The 23,951-nt window shown below is 38.6% G+C and overlaps 1 protein-coding gene across 4 annotated transcripts in view; it reads right to left on the reverse strand.

The window, feature by feature from the left end:
- endov (endonuclease V) overlaps positions 1 to 23,951 on the reverse strand; it is a 58,347-nt gene that overhangs the window by 22,194 nt on the left and 12,202 nt on the right. For 3 of the 4 annotated variants that reach the window (XR_002752822.1, XR_002752823.1, XM_005803082.3), the window contains exons 7-8: positions 23,794 to 23,922; positions 10,414 to 10,483 (exon numbers count right to left, since the gene is read on the reverse strand). Coding sequence is in view for 2 of the 4 variants with exons in the window: in XM_005803082.3 (XP_005803139.3) it covers positions 10,427 to 10,483; positions 23,794 to 23,922 (186 nt within the window). In the remaining 2 variants the exon portion in view is untranslated. Of the gene's footprint in view, positions 1 to 6,242; positions 8,349 to 10,413; positions 10,484 to 23,793; positions 23,923 to 23,951 lie in introns of those variants that run through there. The other variant, XM_023334662.1, reaches the window with a different exon arrangement.

Below are 23,951 nucleotides of genomic sequence, written 5' to 3' on the forward strand. Positions count from 1 at the left end.
ACAATAATACCACATGACGCTGTGCCATTAGTCATTAAACAAAAACAGAAGCTTAATTCAGAAAGAGAGACGTGTGTTCAATGGGAACTTTCACATGCAAATAAGAAAAGTGTTTCTTTCTGCTATTTGTTTTTAAATTCACATAAGTAAGCAAGTTTCAAATCATAATTTGCATGATTCTAAACTCATTTCATTAGAACTTCCCTCTTTCCCTGCAGGAAAACAGTTTGTTACTCTGATGCAAATGAGCTGTAGGGCTGCGATCATGGGAAAAACGGCTGAACATTTTCATGGTGTTTGTCTTTGTTTGTAAATGTTTTAACAGATGTATGAGACTTTGTGGGGTACGCAACTTTTTTCCTGATATCTTTGCTGATACCTTTTGCTTTTTCCATGATGCTACACAAGAAGCAGTGTGCTTGAGGTGTCAACATCCACTTGTGTGCCTCAATATAACTTAAATGTTGTGAATATAACTTCTAAAGACATGATGTCATCTGTGTTTCGGCAAACTGTTTAAAGGCAAACCCAAAGGCATATGTCCATTTTCAATGCTAAAAAGTCATTGATGATGTCATTGCAAGATTCAGTGGAGTTTTCCACTAGAGTTTTCCTGACATCATTCAGTTCTGGTTAAATTAACATTATGAGACTTAGGACCTTAAAGTTGATGTGTTCCACACAACTATCATTTTTTTATATTCACTTAAAAGGATTTGTTGATAGAGTCCCTACTTGGGCTCTAGCCTGCGATGTTCAAACACACCAAGTTCTGTCCCTCCCAGTCAGCAGCAGCATGAAACACAAGCCTCACTGACAGACTGACTGATGTCACTGATATTTGAGAGTTGGAATTTGAAAAGTTTGGAAAAAAACTGCCTTAAGCTCTTGCAAATATGATTTTAGATTAGCGTTTGTGTCCAGCTGGTATAAGTTGATAAAGTTTTCAAAGCCTGTTTTCCTCCTGTCTCACAGACTTGTCCTTTACCGACCATACAGTATTCTCATCTTTTCTGCTGCTCCTGATTTCCTGCCTCAATGTATTTTCTTTCTGGGCTCCTTTTAATTTTCCAGAACACTCTGTAAATGAGTTGTCACTTGTTTTACAACGTCACAAACCTGGACTCTGCTCAACAGTTTTTGTTTTTTTTATCTTTAGTATTACCAACTTAGTTATTGCCCACCTCTCCCCAAATCACTTTCTATTTATTTCCCTTATTTTGCAGAACTCTTCTAATGGACCTTCCGGTACATAAGGTTTAGCACAGCATCCTTAGAATGAAACAAGAATAAAAAACAGTTCGATAGGAGATGATGTGCTAACAGTGCACATCTGGTGCACTGTTGGTTGCACCAGATGATGGTGGTTTTCTAAACTAATATAAACTAAGTTATTTAACTTTGATTCCATAAAAGGGATGAAGTGTCCCTCTGTCATCACACGTCCCGCCACTGAAGAGAACTTGTGCAACAAGTAGAACAACGTTAAACCTAACAAACGTGTGCAACAAACAATCCACTCTTCATATGTCATGCTACATGAGGACAATTTTGTTGGAGACGAAATCACAAATATAGCATCTTTTGCATGCAATAAATTAAAACAAACACTTCAGCTATGATTCTAAACTCATTTCATTAGCACTTCCCTCTTTCCCTGCAGGAAAACAGTTTGTTACTCTGATGCAAATGAGCTGTGGTGGCAGCGAGACGTTTAACTCGCTGCAGTGTCTTTGGGAAAGTCACCGGCGACATGAGCTGCCATGAGTCGTGTTGATCTGCTCACAGCTCACTAAGGCTTACGGATGACAAGGCATGACAGGTGGGCTGCAGGGAAGAAGCCAGAGGCTGCACCTTCTTTAAAGTATGACATGATACATGTGTGAGAAAAGGCGGGTGTAAGTGTGTATAATAACTTCTCTTTTTCCTATGATCACAGCCAAGAGAGAAAAGTAATTAAACCCCCGAACCCTAAAAACTTTAAAATATGAGAAGTGAGCAAATGTTTGTGAGAAGCATGATGAATGAAGTCACTAACTGAATAACAAGCTTTATCATTCACATTCGACATCAGTGTCTGACCGCACAAATACACTTCTTGAAGAATGGTCAAACATCCACATAAACGCACTACTAAACCCTGTGTGAGGAGAGAGTTGAAGCTGTAATAGCTGCAGAGAGCGGGCCGACATCATTTTACACAACATGGACTGAGAATACAATGTCGCTCAAGGTTATTTGCAGATAAATTAATATTTTTTGCAATGTAGTGTTTATGTATTTAACAATTTCCTGGAGAATTACTGACAAAGTTTCTTTTTAAAGAGATGAAACAGAGAGTGAACAGCGTTTGAAGGTGTGTGACTCAACAAAGTAGAATATAGATGCAGTTTGAAAAAATAAAACCCTAAGCCGGAGAGTATGGGAAAGATTTTCCACCTTTCAAAAAGACTCCAGTTCATTAGTCACTGATGTATTAAATATGTTTCAGTCAATTCACACGTGCACCTTTATTCAGGAGAGGTAATTCAAACACACCACTGAGAAACAAGCAGGTCTGATGATAAATGGACTTCTTTTATACATGTTAATTTTTTAATGGTCCTTCCAGTCCCAATAGCAAACATTCAGAATATTTCACTTTTAATGTGAAACGAAAACACTGCTAACCCAGCAGGACCCAGTGCTATTTATATACAATGTGATCACATTTCAGTTTATGAAGTGGGCTCACATTAGATGCACTAAATCCCAACCTATTTAGTTTTAATAATGTCAATGAAAGCGCACTAGAAAGTATGGTTAGATACCTTAAAGAAGCTATAATATAAAAAGTTCAAAATGATAAATAGTTATAATAGTTAGTTACATAGCTATAACAGTGTTAATTTTCTTACTTACTTCTTGTGTGCTAAAATAATGACTACGAAGACCAAAGGATAAAATTTACATCATTTTATTCTGACCCAAAAGCTCAACCTTTTTATTCTGTTTTGAAGCCTCTACATTTATTATATTAGTTTGTAAAGGTTCTGTTTTTCATCAAATATGTACCCATTGCCTGCAAAAAGTTTATAAATTATCCAATGTCTTCATTAATCAAAATTCATTAATATCAAATTGGGTCTTAAAACTGAATATTATTAATAAAGTTTGATTGTTAACTTTCTATGATTTGTCACGTAGTATTTTAGTCCTTCCCAGAACTAAACAGTGACTCTGTCATGTTTTGCGGTTGTAGAGTGGTGAGGTAGACGCAGTAGACCCAGGTTTGTAGAATGAAATGATGATTTAATGATGAAGAGTACAAAAATCCAGGGAGCACAGTCAAGGAGCTCAGAATCTGGTAGCTACTGGTAAACGGTACTCAAACATTTTAACGACAACAGAATAGACGAGGAGCCGACAAGGAACAAGAGAGACAGGTGGGATTAAATACACATGGGAGTAATCAAGGAAACGAGACACAGCTGGGATCAGTCACACCATATAAAGGCAGTTGTTTAAGGGTCAGGTAAACATTTATTGTACTTGTTGGTAATTTTATTTTATGTTTTTAAGTCGAGACATGTTTATTGCAATGTATCAGCCTCAATTGAGTAATCTTTAAAAGCATCAGGGGGCAAAACATAGAAGGAAAAGCTTAATTGAGTTTCTATATAGAGAAAGTGTGGCATATATTGCGTGTGGGACTGAGTATTTTTGCCAAAGTTGTCTGGCAATGCACCAGATATCATGTTGGCCCCGCCATCAGTCACACTCAGATCATAATGCAACTGCAGCTTAAGACCCAAACAGCAGTGGGAATGCAACGCAATGCCAAGAATAACTAAATGGGTAGATTTTAGAGTAAACACACTTTAAAACAGTAAAACAAGTCCTTAACTCACCTCCAGTAAAAATGTGGTATGACTGTCAAACAAACCAGTTATAAAGGTTTAGGAACTTTATAAAGTTTACTAATTGATGCGACAGTCAAAGCTTCAAAGGTCTGTGTTTGTTGTTGTTTTTTAATAGTAAAAGATCTCTCTCTGCTTTTCTCCCCTGACTAATCTTTAGGTTTAGCGTCAGATTCACAACTAATCTGGAAAAATGAAATCAAAAAAATGAATCATCATATTGTATGCATGTTATTACAAATTTAAAACCTTAGAAAAATTCTCAAAAGTCCCAAACTATCACTATCACAAAGACTTCAGTTGCTAAGTCATGAGTCACTCTCCTTGGCATCCTTCACCAGCAAAAAAAGACAACCCCCCCAAAAAACAAAGGTCAAGGTATGATGAGAGCAATGAGAAAAAGATGAAGACATGATGTGTCATCCCAAACCTTTCTACTGCAGTCTAGTCGACACATCAGTGTGCTGAATATCATGACTCTCCATCCTGACAGGACTCCCACAGGGAGTTCCTCTCGGTCACATGGCTGCTGCAGATTATGATATTGTTGCAGCAGGGAATTGGATGAGGAAACAGGTAGCTTAGCTGCTGTTTGTGGGTATTCTCCTGCAGTGATACTGATCAAATTCACAGCTGTTGAGCAGCACAGGAAACGGTGAAACAACAAGGACCCAAAACTTTGCGGCTATCCACCTGACGCTACTGCTGTCATGTAATGCGGTGTTGAGGTGGTGAGGCAGACGCAGCAGACCCAGGATGCGGTGAAAAATGATGGTTTTAATGAAGAATGAAGTCAAAACAGTCCAAAAACACAGGCAGCACAACTGAGCGGAAGCCAGGGCTCAACGCCGGTAGCAACTGGTTTAACGACTGGACACACAAAGGACTGAGAGCACATTAGACGAGGACCCGACAAAGACACAGACACACAGGTGACACTAAATACACAGGAGGGTAATCAGGGAATGAGAAACACCTGGGAGTAATCAAAGGGAGGACAGGACAACACGAAGACTCGGGGGCACAGAAAACTCTAAATAAATACACAGAAAAACACAGAACATGACAACTGCAGATCTTACTCTGATCCAATAAAATATAGCATTTTTTTAAAGCTTTCAAATGTAAAAAACAAGACAAATCTTTTGCTCTTCATAGTTATTTTTCTTCTTTTAAAAAAAAATTACTGAAACGCAGTTTTCCAGCTGCCTTTCCTTATCTGCCACACATTCTCCTGATCTGCCAACCCATTTGTCCTTTCTCTCATCCTGTCTCGCGTTCCTGGGGCTCAGCGATTGTTCTTGTTATCGTTGAGGAGTGTGCAGGGGCTTTTTGTCAGTGTGTTTGATGAGAAGATGGTGAAAAATGAGGCAGGGGGCGGCAATTTATCAGCACTTGAGAGGCACATGGCGGCATTCTGGGCAGAGGGAGGGAAGGTTTTTCTGTATGAGGCCGGGCATGATGAAATGTATGCGATTTCCCCTCCACTGCGTCAGACAGACAGGACGGAGAATAAATAAGGAGAAAGACAAAGGGGAGGGTCCTTTCCTCTGTCTGCAGAAGCCATTCTTTTATTCCCCTCGCCACTGTTGCTCTCGCTGTCCATCTAAGCAAATACATAAGATTCACTTTTTATATCCCCATTCTCTTCTCCTTGACATCCAATTTGTTTGTTTTCCAGAAAACAGATGACAGGCTTCCAACAGAAAGTGAATATAAGAAAAAGTGAGAAACTATTTTATCATCCAAAGTTGCCGTGTCAACTTTACCACTTGCTTCCACTTCTTGTTATTGTTTTCTTTTTTGCCTTCCGACCATTTATTTAACTTCATACTTTGACACTTTCTGCACATCAGCATGCAAGCAGCAACAATCACCACTGCCACTACACAGTTCCTGACCTTTTTGTTGAATATCCCCTTTGAATCATCTCTCCACTCAAAACAGATACACACACACACATGCAACAGAGTCTTCCAAACGTATTTATGTTCTTTAATATTTTCCCTCTTTGTCACATGACAACCACAAATATCAATGTATTTTATTCAGCTGTTATGCTACAGATCTACACAAAAATAGTGTGCGATTATGAAGTGCAGGAAAAATCATACATTACAAAGGCAATCCTGAAAGGTACGGTGATCAAATAAGTAAATTCAACACACCTGGTCCTTTAAGCTCAGTTTAAATGCAGCTGTTAAAATGTATCAAATAAGAATAATAATACTTTACAGTATTAACAATAACATACTCTATTTAAAAGAAATGGGCAACTGAAAAGTATCATTTAAAAACTGCACAAATGCAAATTAGTGCAAAAAAAAAAGGACTACGAGAAATGTTAAAAAATAGGTGAAAAAAAACAGCAGAGAAATGTCTGGTAGAAAAGAAAACATGACTTACAGCTGTTGATGTAGTGAAAGGTACGTTTACAGATTATTAACTCACAGAGGCTTGACGCCAATGTGCACGATTCTCTTCAGATTATTATTTGTAAAACCAATTCTGTGAATACGATTGCAGCCACTGTGCATGTTGTTGCCTGGCTCCATGTTTGTATCTGTCTCCTTTAAAGAGGAACACACTAGATATTCACACTTCAAGGCAGCTCCAAGTCAAGGCATAAGCTTGGTAGCAAAAAATACCAAAGTGGATGGATGGATGGCGACTCCATCTGTTAATATCTCAACAAAACAATCAACATGATTTCATCTGAGTGCCAGATGAAGGAGGAGCTAAGCAGAACTGAGAGATAAATATATACAAAGAGGTAATAAATCCCAATACAGCCACACTGGCGAGCAAAAGAGAGTGAAATAAGTAGTTATGTTGAAATGAGGTCTAATAAGAAGAAGAAACAGAAGGATGGAGGAAATGCCTGCAGGGATTCTTAAACAAAGAAAAATTGTGCTGTTCTGACTCCAGCTTTGATTTTGCAATAAAACTGAAAATGAAGCATTTCTTTGTTTTATGAACAGCCAAAGAAGAGGGAGTAACCAGAAAACATATCAACTCAAACAGCTAAACAAGCTTAAATAATGCAAAAAAAGCGTAAACTTTTTTCTAGTAAAATACATATAGTAAAATTATTTTGTGTCTTTGTTCTACACCGTGGGATTAGTTTGGGGGTTCACTGAAGCAAATAAAACAGACTGACGTCACACAAGAGAAGCTGTAACTCCAGGTTTATTAAAGATCAAATTTCATCTTAACCCATAAAATTATTTGTAAAACTATTTGCAATTGAATTTGTAAAGCATTTTAGGCAAAACATTTTTTCTAAACCACTTGTGAGGAATGGTGTAAGACCTGCCCCAATAATAATCTTAGTGGTTGTATGAGTGTGAGATTGAAATTTATTACCCGGTTTATTCTCAACCATTTCAAAAAGCTGTTTGGTTGAAAAATGAAACATTTTAAAGAAAGAAAATAAGTCCAGCTTTCTTCACCTTCATCACTCAGGAACGCTTACTGATCTAAAACTGAAAATAGTTTTAATGGATTCAATGTCAGACAGTTACTTTGTAAATAGGCTATGTAAATATATAATGTATCTATGGAACTTAAACTGAGGCAGGAAGAGATGGAAGGAGAACCTCAGATGGACTGTGATTGGTGTAACAGGTGAGTCTGTGACAGATTCACTTTCTGCCACTTTGTTCTCTGGTTAACACTCAGACTGCCTTGTCTGAGTGTTAACCAGCAACCAGCCATGTCCTGGTGCCACCATAAGTTTTTAATAAGGCTGGTTCCCAGCAGAGCTTATCAACCCCAACCTTGTGCTGAGCGCCTCTCCAACATTTTCCATGACATTTCAGAAATGTTTCGTAAAGGGCAGTAGAGTTTGTATAACAGCATGAAGCTGATTGAACCAGTCTCCATAATTGAAAGTGAATGGCTTGTGGATGTGCTGAGCTACAGATCAGCATTATGGCTGTTTACCCCTCTAACTTCTTTCTTCTAGTATCCCCCTAACATGTAGACATGCGTCCGGGCAAAAGACATCCACATTTTATCTAAACCACTTGTGAGATGGCTTTTCATCACCACATCACTTAGCAGTACTTAATAACTTAATAGGCCATCCTTCATTTAATTGACAGATACTGTATCTAGTAACCAAAAATGGCTGAATTTGCTTTTCTTTGCTGTCATTTTCATTTTATCATTAGCCTGTCACTTTGTTTTGTTACATACTCTCTTTCTCTACATTTCTCTACATTTTTCTGCAACTGTACATAAAGTATAATTACATAGCCATTTGACTTCTTAGTCAATACAGACAGAAGTGAAATCCAGAATACAAAAGATACCCTCTTTTTCATATGACTTTTTTCTATTTTCTGTCATTCTATTGTTTCTACTTCACTCCATCTTGAAGCATCTTGTTCTTCTCTACTGTTGGGATCTTCTGTCCTGATGCTCTTCCAAGTTTCTGTCCTGCCTCTGACAAAGACAGAAAAGATTTATCCTCTTCTACCACCCAGGGACGTCCCAGGGTCCAAAGCTGAGCAACACACTGCCTCAAACTTTCTACAGCAATGTATCAAGCCACAGATGACGACAAGATTTTCCTTTTGTCTCCATGACAGTCTCCTATCATACTGAAGATGTTAATGTGTCTGAAATGCGCAAAAAAAGAGAGATGATTCTTTTGTTCTGTGTTGCCGAGTCAAAGAGTCCGCTCAGTTTTCTTTTGTCAAAAAGTTAATTAGGGAGAATTAATGACAGAAACAGAAGTGAGGGAGGAGTTGAGCTCTAAAATGAATGTAAAACCATTTGCATCCAAAGGAGGGGCCATCTCACAACCGGAACAGTTTTTAAAAGGATTAAAGGTCATACAGTAATTAATTGTTCCTTATCATTAAAAATATTATTAACCAGATTCACTAAGCTAATTCATTAACTATTTAACTATTTAGGCTTAATGGAGAGATATTGTTGTGATGATGTGCTGAAGGTGAAGTGTTGGAAAGAGCAGGAGCTTGTTAAAGAGACAGAGGCACAAATTCCAGGCATTAAAATCCAAAGTCAAATTTCTTTTAAGCCATGTTTGATATTTGTAGCATTTTTATAACAACTGAAGATAACAGTTACTTGATTGTGCAATTAAACAACACTCTATGTGGCTGGAAAATGCCACACACACTGCCCCTTTAAATGTTCTGGACAACCTTTTAAATATATATGCACTTACAACAATATTTTAGGTCAATAAGCTTGCAATCACTGCTATTTCAACATTTCCCTGAGCATTAACACATTTTCTGATTCTTGCCCATGCCTTAATTTGAAACTCGATATTGTTCAGACAGGCTTGTCAGCTGGATACTGCTGCTAATGTTTAGATGAAGAAAGTACGACATTACCATAAAGTAAGACCTACACCACACCATATCAAGCAGCCAAGGCACGGTACATTGGATCAAATGTGCCTCCAGGATTGTTAAGTGAGTGTGAGGGTAAATATGGGTTATACATGCCAACTCAGCACAAAGCCTCCCTTCCTGTCTCCAACTCTTTGCAGGAAGACTGATCAAAGGTCCATCAGAGGATTCACCACATCAGTGAGCTTCCAAGAAGACGCACACATATCTCCCATTATGTTGCCAAGCGCAGCACGGAAACACCAAAGAGCACACGTACAGCCTCCTGTGCTAACCAGTGAGTTCATTTTAGCGTCTCTGCTTCAGACTCAGAAGGTTTGATTCTGAGCATGTTTGAACATGCTTGGCTTCATGTGGTGAATGATGATTAGACTTTTGAAGGAACTGAGTGAGCTAATGGTCTGCAGCTTTCATCAGTAATAAGGGAGGCAGGGTCAAATTGGGGAACGCAGCCTGTTATTTCAGATGAGACTAAGGATCAAAGGTTCTTCTGAGCTTAACATGCTCTCGCTCGCACAGCCTGAGCATCTCTGGATAACCTTACACGTCCTTGGATCACCTTTGCCCCACCCTCATTCTGATAAAAATGCAGGGAAATGCAGAGGGGCTGTCAAAGGCTCTTAAACTCTTAAATCCACCCACTAAGCAGCAGAAGAATGAAGTCAGTTTCTGTTACATAGGCCAAACAGGTGGAAGCTCACAAAACTGAGTTGAGGAAGTGCTGCTTAAAGCTGATTTTGAACATCCCCTGATGAGGTTGTACAGGCCGAACAGAAAACGATACTCTGTCTATTTACTCTAAATGCTCGCTTTTTTTTTTTTCACTTTTTGTTCAAAGAAATAAAAGAAATGTTCTATCTTTCTCATATTTATCTTCATCCCATGCAAATTTACTTGGTTCAATCAGCAAATTAGACAGCAATAATTGGTATTTCGGAATACAAATGGAGAATTTACTCTGGGATTTAGGAAAAGTCCTTGATGAGTCACTTGCTGTGGCTCCTAAGCCTGTTTTAGGACTGAAAATCACAGAGAGACAGAAACCTGCTGCTGAGAATTTTTTTTTAACAGATGTGCGATGTGTAAGGGTGAGAATCCACACCTTTGAATCCTTTGTCACTTACCTCAGTGTCTAATTCATGTATCGGTAGCTGGGAAGTGTATCCGTAAGTATTCTCTGGAGCGAACGTCAGCCTGTGGAGGAGAAGAGGAGGAGTAGGAGGGGGAGAGAGATGGAGAGGAAACAGGAAGAGGGAAAACATTTCAGAAGTTGATCTTGCTCATATTATATCAACATTACAAATAAATCTGTGAAATGTAAATGGAAAAAGCTCAGACCTCACTGCCAACACTTGTGCCCTGAAAAGCATTTCAGGCACACTTTAATTGCAGAGTCTCAGCAACGTTAAGCTTCTCAGTCAAAAATACAACTCTTTGTTTTGTATTTTTGCTCATCTTTTAGAATTTGTAAAGAAAAGTTCAGACAATCTGATTTTTCTATTTCCTTGGCTTTGCCAAACAACTCAGAAGAAAAAGTAGGACCAAAAGAAAGCATGAATGAAAGAAGGAAGGAAGGAAGGAAGGAAGGAAGGAAGGAAGGAAGGAAGGAAGGAAGGAAGGAAGGAAGGAAGGAAGGAAGGAAGGAAGGAAGGAAGGAAGGAAGGAAGGAAGGAAGGAAGGAAGGAAGGAAGGAAGGAAGGAAGGAAGGAAGGAAGGAAGGAAGGAAGGAAGGAAGGAAGGAAGGAAGGAAGGAAGGAAGGAAGGAAGGAAGGAAGGAAGGAAGGAAGAAAAGAAGCAATAATTGAGATGGAGAGAGACAAGGATAAAAAGGAAGGAAGGTGAAAAGGACAAATGTTAAAAGGAAGGAAAATAGATCAGAAGATAGGACACAAATTTCGTTGTCCTTGTGACAATGACAATAAAGATTTATATCTTATATCTCTATACAAGGGTGGAAGGAAGGAATGAAATGCACAATAATGAAAGGAGAGAAACAGTGAAATAAAGGACATAAGAATATAATAGAATAGAATAGAAATATTCTTTATTGTCTCACAGTTGTGAACCAGGACATCCAGGTGGAAGGCAGGAAACAGCAAAAGAATAGGTTATGGTACTACTAAGTATAAAAACAGAGTTTTTCACACTTTTCCAGACTCTACCAGATTGCATAAAAACCCTTCTAAAATATCTTGGCATGAGTGTAATACAGAACAACAGGCAAATTGTACAACTGGAGAAAATGGTTTAAAAGACAGCCTTTGGTACATTTAGTACAGGAATCCTCATATATATCGTCTTAAGTAAACCACACATGTTGCATTAACACGTGAAAAAAACTATGCTGCCTTGTGACAGAGGACATCCCAGAAAACAATCACTTAAAAATTCGTACGAAACCAAAAGAAGTCAGTTCGTCTATCGGTTTCTGCCATTTCCTTTTCAGCAGTGTCAAGGAGAAACCACACCCAGCAGCTTTTTAATTAACGCTCTGATGAGCAACTTCATTTTAATGATTCGATGTGAGTTTCTCACAAGTGACTAGTGTGGTGTGAATGTGAACGTTTCTGTGTTAGATAAACACTCCAGATGCAACAGAATTGCAGCTGCTACACCTTACAACCCAGGTATATTATTAAGCCTACACCTTGCAACAGGAGGTGAAGCAGTCTAGGTTACCATTGTTTGCTGTGCCTTCCACACTCCAAAGGTTCACACTGATTTTTTTTTTTTTTTACATATTCATAAATAATTAAATCCTCTTGTCACTGCTTAAAAATGTGCAAAGATGATGTTTTTATTCCTAACAGCCTGTTTTTTTGAAGTGCTTGTAAGAATTGAAATCGGTGTTGCAAACCTACATGCAGGGAAGTTTCGTAACACCGCCTTCAGTGGTGTTTGGTGTTTTTACATTACTCTGTGGCTGGTGGATAAAAACATTTACATATTTATATGCAAAAAGCTGATGTGTTTGTGGTTCAAGGGCAAACCACATGGGAACAGATTTTCTGAGCAGAGAGTGCCAGATTATTTTGACAAATCCCTGCATTCTGCACAAAGTAATATATTAACAGGGATTACCATACATAAATATTACTTATTTATATTGTGTAACACAAAAATTTCTGCTAGTTTCCAAAGCTGTTTGAGATCAGGTTGTTATGCAGACTCATGCACAGATGCTTAGCTTAGGAAATAGAAAACAGTTTTACTTTTTACATTCTCTGCTGCATTTTTGGTTCTTTTGGGAAGCTTTAGGAACTAAAAACGTTCTTTAACATTTCATGTGGCTTTTCAAACATTACCGATCTTAAGGTTGTAAAGTTTTTAAATCTATAGAGCTCTCTGTTGGTAATATCCCCAAGCAAAGTAATGTATTTACATTGGATCATGCTGTTATGTACGTGCCAATAAAATATTACTCTCATCTGTTTAAATCATGTGTGGTTTCCAAACATTGCAGGACAAGATCAAAGCGAGACAAAATCCATCAGAATCACACAGAAAGGTTTCTGTCAGGGATGGTGGCAAAATGCAGCGAGCCGGCCATAAAAAGAGGAAGAGTGTTGGTTTCCTTTAGAGGCTTCTGTTGTCGACATTGTGGACTGGCGATTGTGAACAGATTAGAGGCAAAATCTACTGGTTTTCAAGAGCTGTAGATGTCAATAAACCCAGTAAGGGACCTGCACTGAAACAGAATCAGGAAACTTGTTTACAATATTTGGATTTAATTTTTCATTTTATTATTTGATCAATGCAGGAAAATAGAATTTAAGAATTTTAAAACACAACTTAAGTTGAAGAATGAATTGGATGTCTAATGCTATACTAGCTGGATAACAGCAGGAGTCTGTTGCAGTGCAAATATCAAATTTTATGCATGAATAAATGACTCATTACAGCAAAAAGAAATATTAGAGTTGCTTATGCGTAAAGGAAGACTGGAAAAATGTTTTAATAATAGCAAATATCCTAAAGCAGGTAAATAATCTAATTCAGTGTGAGTGATTGTTTCAGACTGTGTGTTTCTGATGGAAAATGGACTCAATGCAGCTTAAAATCACAATTTTCTAGCCAGAGTTTCTGGCTAGAAAAACAGAGGTAAACAGATCTTTGGCTGCTTAGCAAAACTTTATGTAAATTCAACTGACACATGCACTTACACAGAGTAAAGGTTTGGTCCAGGCGCCTGGGGCAGGTCATTATCCTCCATCACCACCAAAGCCCTGCAGTTACAGCCACAAGCTCCACTCCCTCCACCACTTCTATACGCATCCATCACCTCCTCATGGTGTTTCCTCTCTCTGAGATTCACCTTACCAAACTTTTTTTTAAAAACAGATCCTTTCATCACTCACTATTCAAACTTTCTCCTGCCTCCCATGGCTCTCTGTCATAACCACCCCTTGGCTACGCTTAGGTCTCTTTCCAGCTCTCCTCCCAACTCTCAGTGGAGGCCCACAGTCCAGTGGCAACAGCAGCAGAATGTCAGACAGCCATATATTAACATTCAGACAGCCTCGGGGCCCGAAGGTGAGCTCCACTCTAAATCAGTCAGGTTCTCCAGGCACATTCAGAAAGACTTACACATCCCAACCAGTGGCTGGCACACAAGGAGCTGTGGTGTCAGTCTTCATGGATATTTTCCCTTGTTGGTTTAGTGAAATAACTCTTTTACAGCTGAGAGAGTTTCTCTCTGTCGCTGCTTTTCTTTTCAAGCCCATCCATTCTGTTTAAATCCTGCTGCCCATTCTGTGTCTTCAAAACAGATGGGACAAATTGGACTAACCAAAACCATGAGGGACCCAGACCCAAGCATTTAGCTCAAATTAATAAATCAGATTACATAATCTCACAAGAACACCAAATAGCATCCCTCATTCTGAAGATAACATGACAAGATATTCATTTTTTTCTACTTGAAAAGGTCTGGAATCTTTAGCTGTCCTTCTGTAAATTATTATTTTGCCATAATTACTGACAATGACAATGTCAAGTCCAAATCAGATTTATTTATATACATCTAAAAGTCAAGGAGTTGGCCAAAGTGCTTTACATATTAAAAGCTAAGCAATGTGTTTTAAACAGACTTAAGTTGATCAGCAGTTTGAGAGGCTTTGACTTTCAAAGGCAGGGTGTTCCAGAGCTTAATGTCTATCAAAGGAAAGACTCTGTAATCTCTGATCTGAGCAAGTGACCTGTTGATCCAAAAGTCCTTGCTGGATTGTAAGAGTGAAGAGGATTAGATAAGTAGTATGGTGCCAAAGCCATTCAGACTTTTTAAAGCAATGAAAATTTAAGCTGCATCCTGTAATAAATAGAAACCCAATCCAAGGTTTTTAATACAGGGGCGATGTTATTGAGCCTTCTGCTTCCAGTGAGGAGTTGCAGTTGTTCCAATTACTGCAACTACTTGCAGTAATGTAACCAAGATGTAATAAATGTATGGATTACAATCTCAAACTGGTCAGAAGGGATGTAGGATGCAAGCCTTAAACACTTTGTGAGGTCATTTGTTTACTACTGTTCTCTAAAAAAACCTACACAGGACAGCTGATTATGTTCTGTGTAGATGGATGAATGAACTGAGATAAAATTGCAAGCATTACAATTATATAACAATTGGGTGACTTTAGAAGTTAATTGGTTGCACTAGATTTAACTTTGTGGTGTTGGAGTGAAGGGGACTGAATACAAATGCACAGTGAAAATAAAATCTCATCAAACCAGGCATCCCTTTCCATCAGTTCTACAGTATTTGGATCCCATGGAGGTTTAATGTATCACACAACGCCACAATAAAATACAACAGCATGTGTGTTTGTATTTGAACAACCCACCCTTACAAAGCACTGGAGGCCCAGATTTACTTCAAACTTTAACCAAAAATTCAACAGATACAAGTCGGCAAACAAAACCTTGGGCAATATGGAGACTGGAGGCAAACTCTTCACATTTTAATCTACAGCATAGCAACAATGCGAGGCAAATTATCTGACACACCCATAGCAGAGAGACGGAAAGAAAGAGGGAAACAGAGAGTGGATGGATGGATGGATGGATGGATGGATGGATGGATGGATGGATGGATGGATGGATGGATGGATGGATGGATGGATGGATGGATGGATGGATGGATGGATGGATGGATGGATGGATGTGGAAAAACAAAAAGTGTTAAGTAACTTTTTGATACTTAACAAAAAGTGGTGGGGGATGCCAGTTGGTTAAAGAAATGGATTATTGCTAAAAACAAGCCACTCATTGAAATAGTTTTGATACTCGGTGCACACAAAAACATGTTTTTTTTGTTCAACAGTGTATAGTGTAATAATGTAAATTCTGGCATCTGCACACTATAGCACCGCCACCCCTAAAATAATAAACCCAGAAATCATCCTTCCCTCAAATATATTTTAGGTTTTAATAACCACACAAAATACGCATCAGCAATATCTCCCATATAGCCACCCAAAAGTACTGTATGCGTCCTTCCTTTCCTCAATCTCTTTTATTCTGTGCATGCACGCTCTCCGTTGCCCATCACTCATATTGAAATTCCATCTGTTTTTGCAATCTGGGAGAGCAGCTGTAGAGTTTTTACGTCTCCCCACTCAGTGCAAAGGGGGATGTATTGAAACCCAAAGTGGAGACTTTGAAAGTTGTACACATGCTGAAATCAGCCCTGCAGGACAACGAGGGCTGTAGTGTTTCACTGCCGGCTCCTCCACAGCTTTCTGAAGACAGTTTATGTCCGGTGTAAATCTGTATCACAGAAGTCAAAAAACTTCCCAGACATTAGTCCGTCGGGAAGCTACAAACTTTTTTTTTGTTTTCCCCCCCACTCCACATCCTGCATAACTGATTTAACAGAAATGGAAGACAAATGGAGAAGAAAGAGCATAATTAGGGACTTCCACCTTGTACAAAGCACTCAGACATGGAGGAGAGTCTCCTCAGAGTCCCATTAGGAAGAGATGTGTTCCCATCAGAGTGTGGAGGAGGAGAGCTTCGGACAGTAATGGATTCAAACCTGGAAATAAGCAGTTATAGACAAACCCATGGTACAGTGTAAACAAACACAGCTTCCTGAAAATGTAATTCACACACTGCCTGTGTGAATTACTGTTTTCACATTTTGTCATGTTCCAATTGCAAACCTTATTCTAACGTATTGTTCATCTGAGATCAACACAAAGAAGTCCATGACTGTGAAATCTTTACAGAGGTTTACTTTAGGTCTGGACCTTGACTAGGCCGTTACACTACATGAGTACATTGGGAGCAAAACCATTCAACCAAGCTCTGGCTGCATGTTTAGGCAGAGCCAGATAATTATCATAGGGGTTGCCAGGCTGGGACTGTTGCTCACTCTGGAGTGGCCAACAAGTCATAAGTGCCAGAACCACATCCATTTTTTTTGTTTTTTTCAAATGAAAAAAATCTGAATTTTTTTTGTATAACCAAAGCAACAGTGAGTGTGTGAGCTTTTCCCTGTAACCATGTTCCTTCTGCCACAAAACGGAGGGCCTTTTTACAGCCAACTACGGAGTTCCTTGAAAACTATTTAGTGACTATTACTGAGAGCACAGTTTGATGAAATGCTTTTAAAAAATATTGTCCTGCAGCTGAAACAAACAAACAAGTTCTCCTAATCAGAAAGACAGAAAAAGCACTGAGAGAAAACAGCCTGTTTCACTGAGAATAGGTTAAGGATTGGAATTGTAATGCTGTTTCTTGAACATCTCATCCTTCAGTTTAGGAGAAAAGTCTGAATGTTCTCAAAGTGCAATTTTTCTTCCTATAACTATTAGGCTGGTACAGCTATAGCCTGCATCTATTACAACAGCCTTTCAGATTATTTTAATTTTCTGCTGAAGCGAGTGGCTGGCCGGCTAATCACTAGTGAAGCAATCTGAAGTAAGTTTGTCAGGGAACATTAGCTTGAAGAAAATTAGCTTTCTGACAGACTGCTGTGTATCAGAGCCCTTAAGTGACTTTAGTGGTGAAGGGAGGAAGCAGGAAGGCATGGCTCTGTGGTGTATGTGAACAAGTGTGTCTGACAAAATGTCAAAATCAAGAGCAATCATCTAACTGGAGGGCTGCACCCTCTAACAAATATATTCTTGTGACAGTAGGAAAAAATCCCCATTTCATTTCAAATGATTTTATTACTAATTTTCAAAGTATGACCCAATGACCCACCTTTAAAAGAAATGGATTCAAAGAAGAGAACTGAGATGAAGAGCACTTGTTCATTTTCAGAGCAATGTTCTTTTCAGTGGAGTACAGTAAAATAATATAAAAACATTGTATAAATGCTGTAATAGCCATCTTGAAGTTAAGTGGAACTTTTATGCTAAAGGCTAGCGGTAAAATCTAGTTCCAGACAACTGAGAAGCAGAAATAGTGAAACAACATGTATATGTATCATTTAGAAAGCTACCAGAGCATTAAAATAACTGGTTTGGTTTTCCCAAGACCTACCACAGGTCATCAATGAATTAAGTTAAACGTCAAGTCAACACAAAGTTTGATCATGCTTCTCTTCTGACGTTTTCATTGTGTAGGATCAGAGAGAGTCAAACCACACGGATCATATTTATCTCAATAAATCAACGGCTAAACAACAAGTGTTGTTTATGAACGTTATTCAGTTGATCTCTCATCTGCACGGGCAGCGCTGGGAAGTGAGAACTAAACAGTGTAAACAGGATTTCTTAACACCACCTGGTGATATGAGACAGTGAGCCGACAGTGAGTCTGAAACGTTGCTTATGGAAAATATCATCTGCAGCTTCACTTTTGACTGGTTGCTAGTCTCCATATATTGGTTACTGACTGAAGAGCTTCTTCAGAACTGATGCCGAGAAAGAACCGGCGTATTGCTGGAACCTGAAGCAATAGAAACGGATATGGTGATATGGTGCAAAGCAATAACTAGTTTACCACTGGAAGCTGTTTGATGAAAAACTGGCCAAAGATCACAAACTGTCAGTTCCAGACTTTGAATGTTCTTCATGAAGGAGTAACAGGATTACTGAAGAGACTTTAGTTCTTTTTTTTTTGCTGTAATCCTGTTAATTCCCATCTTCACCAGATAGAGATACGGTCCCATCAACTGAGTGGAAATATCTAAAACAAAATTTTGGCTTTTCACCAATGAGTCCTTTCTTTGTGCTTCTAATTGTATTTTGTGGATTTCTTTGGAGTCTGTTAGTCTTTAATTACATTTTTGATGAACAGCCTGCATGTAGCTTACAATAATATGCTTGACGTTTTTGTTTTTTTCCCTTTTCCCAGTGTCCTTCATTTGCATTTTGAAGCTCTGCCCTGCTCCTGGTTGTGATCCAGCAGCTGAAGTGCAAACACTTGTAGCTTTTTTTCTTTGTCTTAAGATTTTTATCAGCAGTTTGAGAATTTCCATGATTTAGTATCTCCACAATTCGTGAAAACTCTTACCCAGTTGTTTGACTGATTAATACAATCAATCAAATGTAATTCCGGATAGAGACTAGGCCCAAAATCCTGGCTAAATTATGAACAAAATGGTGCACCTTGTGTAGAAGAACATATTCATGTAGTACACAGAAGGCTTTTCACTAATAAATAAACATTAAGTACTCTGCTTTTTCGAGGTAGGTAGTAAATCTGTCCCTATAAGGTTATCTATAGAAACAACACAACGGGCTTGACATCAGTTTGGCTAATTGCATTCACAAATCACACGGTAAGTGAGTCCTGCCTCACATGATGGCAACATAACGTCGCTTGATGACGCTGAGACGCTGCAGAGTTCTGAGGCGTTTCGATTCATCACTTTAGATCTGACATGCGAGCTTCCCCCTGTCTGTCCCTCTACTTGTTACTCTCGCTGCCATGATGACTGCAGAGGTTCGGGCCGAGGCAGATGTCTGCTTGTCTTTAACGTCCCCCACATGTTCAAGCGTGAGACGCTGAGGTAGTGTGAGAATTTAATGGGGTGGGGGAGCACAACTGAGACGGGGCGTGAATTGGCTCCCTGCATGTGTGTGAGTGAGTGTTTTTAGTGGATCCTCTATATTCTGCTGCAGTGCATTCACACATCAGCCTTCACTGCAGACTAACACCATGATGTCATCTTTCCCTTTCAACTTTCTGAATCCCTCAAACCGTGGACGGTCGGGTTTGTCTTATTCTGGAGTGAGAGGAATTTATTAGACAAAGGAGAGACAGATTTTTTAAAAAGCAGCTGAAGAGACTTTAGTTGTTTTTTATTTTGCTGCTATTCATCTATAATCATTCCAAAAGTGAAATATCTTCAATGCAAAGAAGAAACATTACCTGCTCACAACCTTGATAAGATATGTACACATTATTCAAATAAAGGCATTTGCATAATTTCATACAAATAAATCAAATAAAATCCTGCATGAGAAACTGTATGATAACAGAATATTGGAGGAAAATGATTCATAATCTTTTCATAAAACTCAAGACATAAGCTTAAAAAGTCTCAAAACAGTATGATTTCATGACATAATAGACTGTTGGACAGATGGACGGATGGATGGATGGATGGATGGATGGATGGATGGATGGATGGATGGATGGATGGATGGATGGATGGATGGATGGATGGATGGATGGATGGATGGATGGATGGATGGATGGATGCCTATTTTGTACAACAATCTAATTTTAGGTTAGAAACTAAATCAGCGGTGTGAAACCTGTGGCTGCAAGTTGCTCTTTAGACCTTCCACAATAACATTGTCTGAAAATTAAAAGGAACCGGAAAATACTTTTAAATACAGATATCATGACAAATGCAGATTTTTAACCTGCATTTTTGTGCAATATCTGCATTGAATTTCCACAAATAAAGAAATATATTTTTTGATTTGTTTTCCTAGTCATTAGGTTGGAACTTATGTGTTTTTCTTTATTTTTATCTTTAAATCATTCATCATCTTTTATGTTTATCTGTGTTATTAATCCTAAAAACAGAAATAAAACACTGGCTCTTTAACGTAGATATTTGTTTAAAAATGTGTCATTTTTCAAAATGTCGTGTGACATTCATGGGGCTAAATTAGTTTTATTTGGCTGTCCTGAGAGCAAAATGGTCCTTTTGGTTTAAAGGCTGCACACCTCTGATCTAGATGTATAAATAAACTTTAAATAAATGATAAAATCCCAGATGTAAAAAATAAATCAGTCCACAAATCACTATGTCACAGAAAGACTTTAGCTGACTGGTGGTAGAGCTAAAAATTCAGCTGGAGCTTTCAATGATGCTTGCAGGCTGGATTCAATACTAATCTTTAATAAAATGTTTTAAAACTGTTGAAAAATATTACAGTCGTAAGTTCATGACTGCATTCACTAAAATACCAAATTTCTTCTTTATGATCTCATAAATACACGTGATATAACGTCACCTCTGCTCATGAATAAAAATTTAAAAAAACATTACAGCAGAACGGTTTGCTAAATCACACTAATGTTACATCATTTTGTCTCTAAATGCAGCTACTTTTCATTTCAGGCACTGTACTCTCCACGTCTCTCCTTCTCTAGTGTTTAATTCAGATTTAACAAACCTGGAGCTGGTAGGAATTTGGTTACAGGTATGGAAAAAAAATGAATATTGTTATACGTTTATGGATCTTATAAAAATAAATAGAACCAAAGATATGGGCACAGACATTAAAACATAAAGCAGGGCAACAATATTACCAGATTTTATTTCCGAAACACATATGTAAACAAAACCCAGCTAACAAGTTTAGGCTTTTTGGTGGAGGAACAAGTGGCTCCCAAGAAATTTGGATGAAAATGAAATGATGTGAGGTTGCCTGATTGCATCCAAATGAATAGCTGGAAGACCTTTACCCAACTAAAACAACAACAACAAAAGACCACAAATGCTGTCAGTCCTCCTAGTATAGCTCTCAAACTTGCATGAAAAAATAAAGATTACTCAATAAAAAAAAATTTATTTTTATATTTCTCCCCATGCAAAAGCCTTTCATTTCTCTTACACACCCCTGCAAAAGTTCAAGCAGGATCTGCTCCAGCTTCACTGACTTATCTAACAACCTACGGGGCTCTGCTGTGCATAACCTTGTGATGAACCACAATGCTATATCTGACAACATAAAGATCCATAAAAGTAAGCGTCAGCACACAAGGGGAGCTCTCTCAGCCTGTTATTTTTCCTTCGACGATTTCAGCATTTGTATTGAAGTGTTGTGACTGAGCTTTGAAATGCTGAAGAACAAAAATGTGACATAAACTCGAGCGTGACCTGGGCACTTGTCTTAACTATTCTGATGCTTATTTTCTTTGAAATCAGTTGGAACAGAAACATAAGAGGCAGAAAAAATTTTTTTGTGTCAAACAGAGAAACAGCTGGACACGGATAAGTTAAAGATGGGGCCACTAGTGGTTGGATAGAGGCAGGTGAAAGTGTCCCTGACTCTCTCTGATGTTTACATCTGATAAAATAAACCCTATCGTTCTGCTGGTGGTTGTATGTGTGGGAGCAATGGGGGATACCACTGCAGCTCCACTTGAAAAAAAAAAAAAAGAGCCACATGAGTCTGAGATGTGTGCTTCAGCTCGTGTTTCCTGTGTGAAAACAGCAGAAGCACAGCACAACCTAGTGGCACACAGAGAAACAGCCTGAGGGGGCTGGGATGAACCTTGGCAAGTTGTTTACTTTTCATAAAAACAGCAGCACTTTGAGGGTTATATTTAGTAAAATGGAGAGACTTTTAACTGTGTGTGTTTTTGGTCAAATCTGGCCAAAACTATTATGGCTCATTTATTGATTAAACACAACATTATAGGGGTCCCAGCATTCACTGGGCAGGAGATCAGCTCGCTTTGAACTAGGCAGTATGGAGAAAGCACTAAAAAAAGTCATAAGCATCTTAACTGTCAGCAGCGGACAGCAATTCAATTTAAGTTCCCTCTTCGTAAACTTTTTGTTGACACTTAAAAGAAATCTCCAACTTGATGAGTAGATTTACATTTGGTACTTTTCAGCACGTCTAAATAAATTGTGTGAAACATTAAAAATATTTAAATCCGGAAAGAAAAATAGTGTATGTTGTTGAAAATGTAGCAGCTATTGAAATAAATTTGTTGTCACTCCTGGAAAAAAAAAAGTCCAACCTTTACTGCAGAATATCAGACTAAAACATTTTTGAAAATTTAACTGCTAATTGCAGTTCAGTGAAATGATACAGTGGACACTAATGACTATTTTAAACAAAATCACCTGTGTAACACCAGACAGTTGATAAATTATATCCAATCTAAGAAAAAGGCAACTATATGTTTTTTTTTTATTTACAATTTAAATCTTCCAGTTAATACATTTTTATGAACCTAACTAATAAACCATATCTTCCTATTTTCCTGTCTTAGGAAATCACACAGAGGTTCATTTAGTTTGATCATTGGCCGCTAGGAGTTATTTTTATGTTACCACCTGACCCAGAGAGCAGGATGGTAAGGGAGGTACACACCGCTAGACAACTGCAGCAAAGAGCGGCATCTTCTAGTCACCAAGAATCCACTCTAAGCAGAACCATGGATTTTAGTCAGAAGATAGAATGATAAAGCTTTATGGCATTAACTACATATTTATAAGTATAATTTTTTTAATTTGTTGTGAATTGGTGCTGCATAAACAAACTGAATTGAATTGGCACCAAACACATCTGTTGGGTTTGCTACAAAAGGATATTAACCTTTTTTTTTTTTCAAAGACTCAAACTAAAATAAAATGTGGTCGACTGTAGTGAGAATACCTTTACTATCAGCAGTTTGATGTAGCTGATTCTGAGCAAATCATTCGTGTCAAAATCAATACAGAGCCATTTTCATCTCCCCAAGCTGGAACACAAATTCATACAGCAGCGCTGTACAAACACATTTAGCCTCTCCCCTTCTGGCAGAGGCTCTCCTAAACCAAGATCACAACAGTGAGCTGTAGCTAGAAGCTTAAAACTCCCAAAACATGGAAAAGAGACCTGTAGTTGACAAGGCATCAATTCAAAATTAACAAGAAATTATTGAGAAGTTCTTTTACTTCAGTAAGTCTCCAGGTCTGAAGTGTGCTAAGCTCTCAGCATTGGAGCCAGAATAGTTCTCCGTATCATGTCACACTCGCCCCTGTAATGTGGGATCTTATTGTCTCAGAGTGTTAGCACAATCTGTGTATTTGTGCTGGAGTGTAAAATATCCACACGGGATTGGGGATGTTTAGCACACACGCTCCTTCCTCTTCTACAAGCCTCCCAGGCCCTGTTACTGAAAAGCTCGGCACAGCATGACGCTCACACCGCCTCCCTTCACAGCGGCATGCCGTTACACAAGAAATGAGCAAGACGTGCCCACCGAGGCAGCGTTCTGCCTCACAACTGAGCAGTTCGGCATGCTTACAGCAGGGCATGTTGCTGTGACGTGTCAAACCTGATGTACTCCTGCAGTGTTTGTGCATAGGGTACCTGTCTGATGGGTTCAGGTACCCGGTGGCGGCAGCATGAGTGTGTCAGGCGGACAGCGGTGCCCAGGCTTATTTTGTGACCCACAGAGACGTACACAGGCTTGAAGCTCTTATCGCAGCTTCTCAGCGCCTGAAAATAAAGACAAATGTTTCCCGTAA

Source organism: Xiphophorus maculatus, chromosome 5 (genome assembly GCF_002775205.1).
Source record: "Xiphophorus maculatus strain JP 163 A chromosome 5, X_maculatus-5.0-male, whole genome shotgun sequence".
Taxonomy (NCBI): Eukaryota; Metazoa; Chordata; class Actinopteri; order Cyprinodontiformes; family Poeciliidae; genus Xiphophorus; species Xiphophorus maculatus.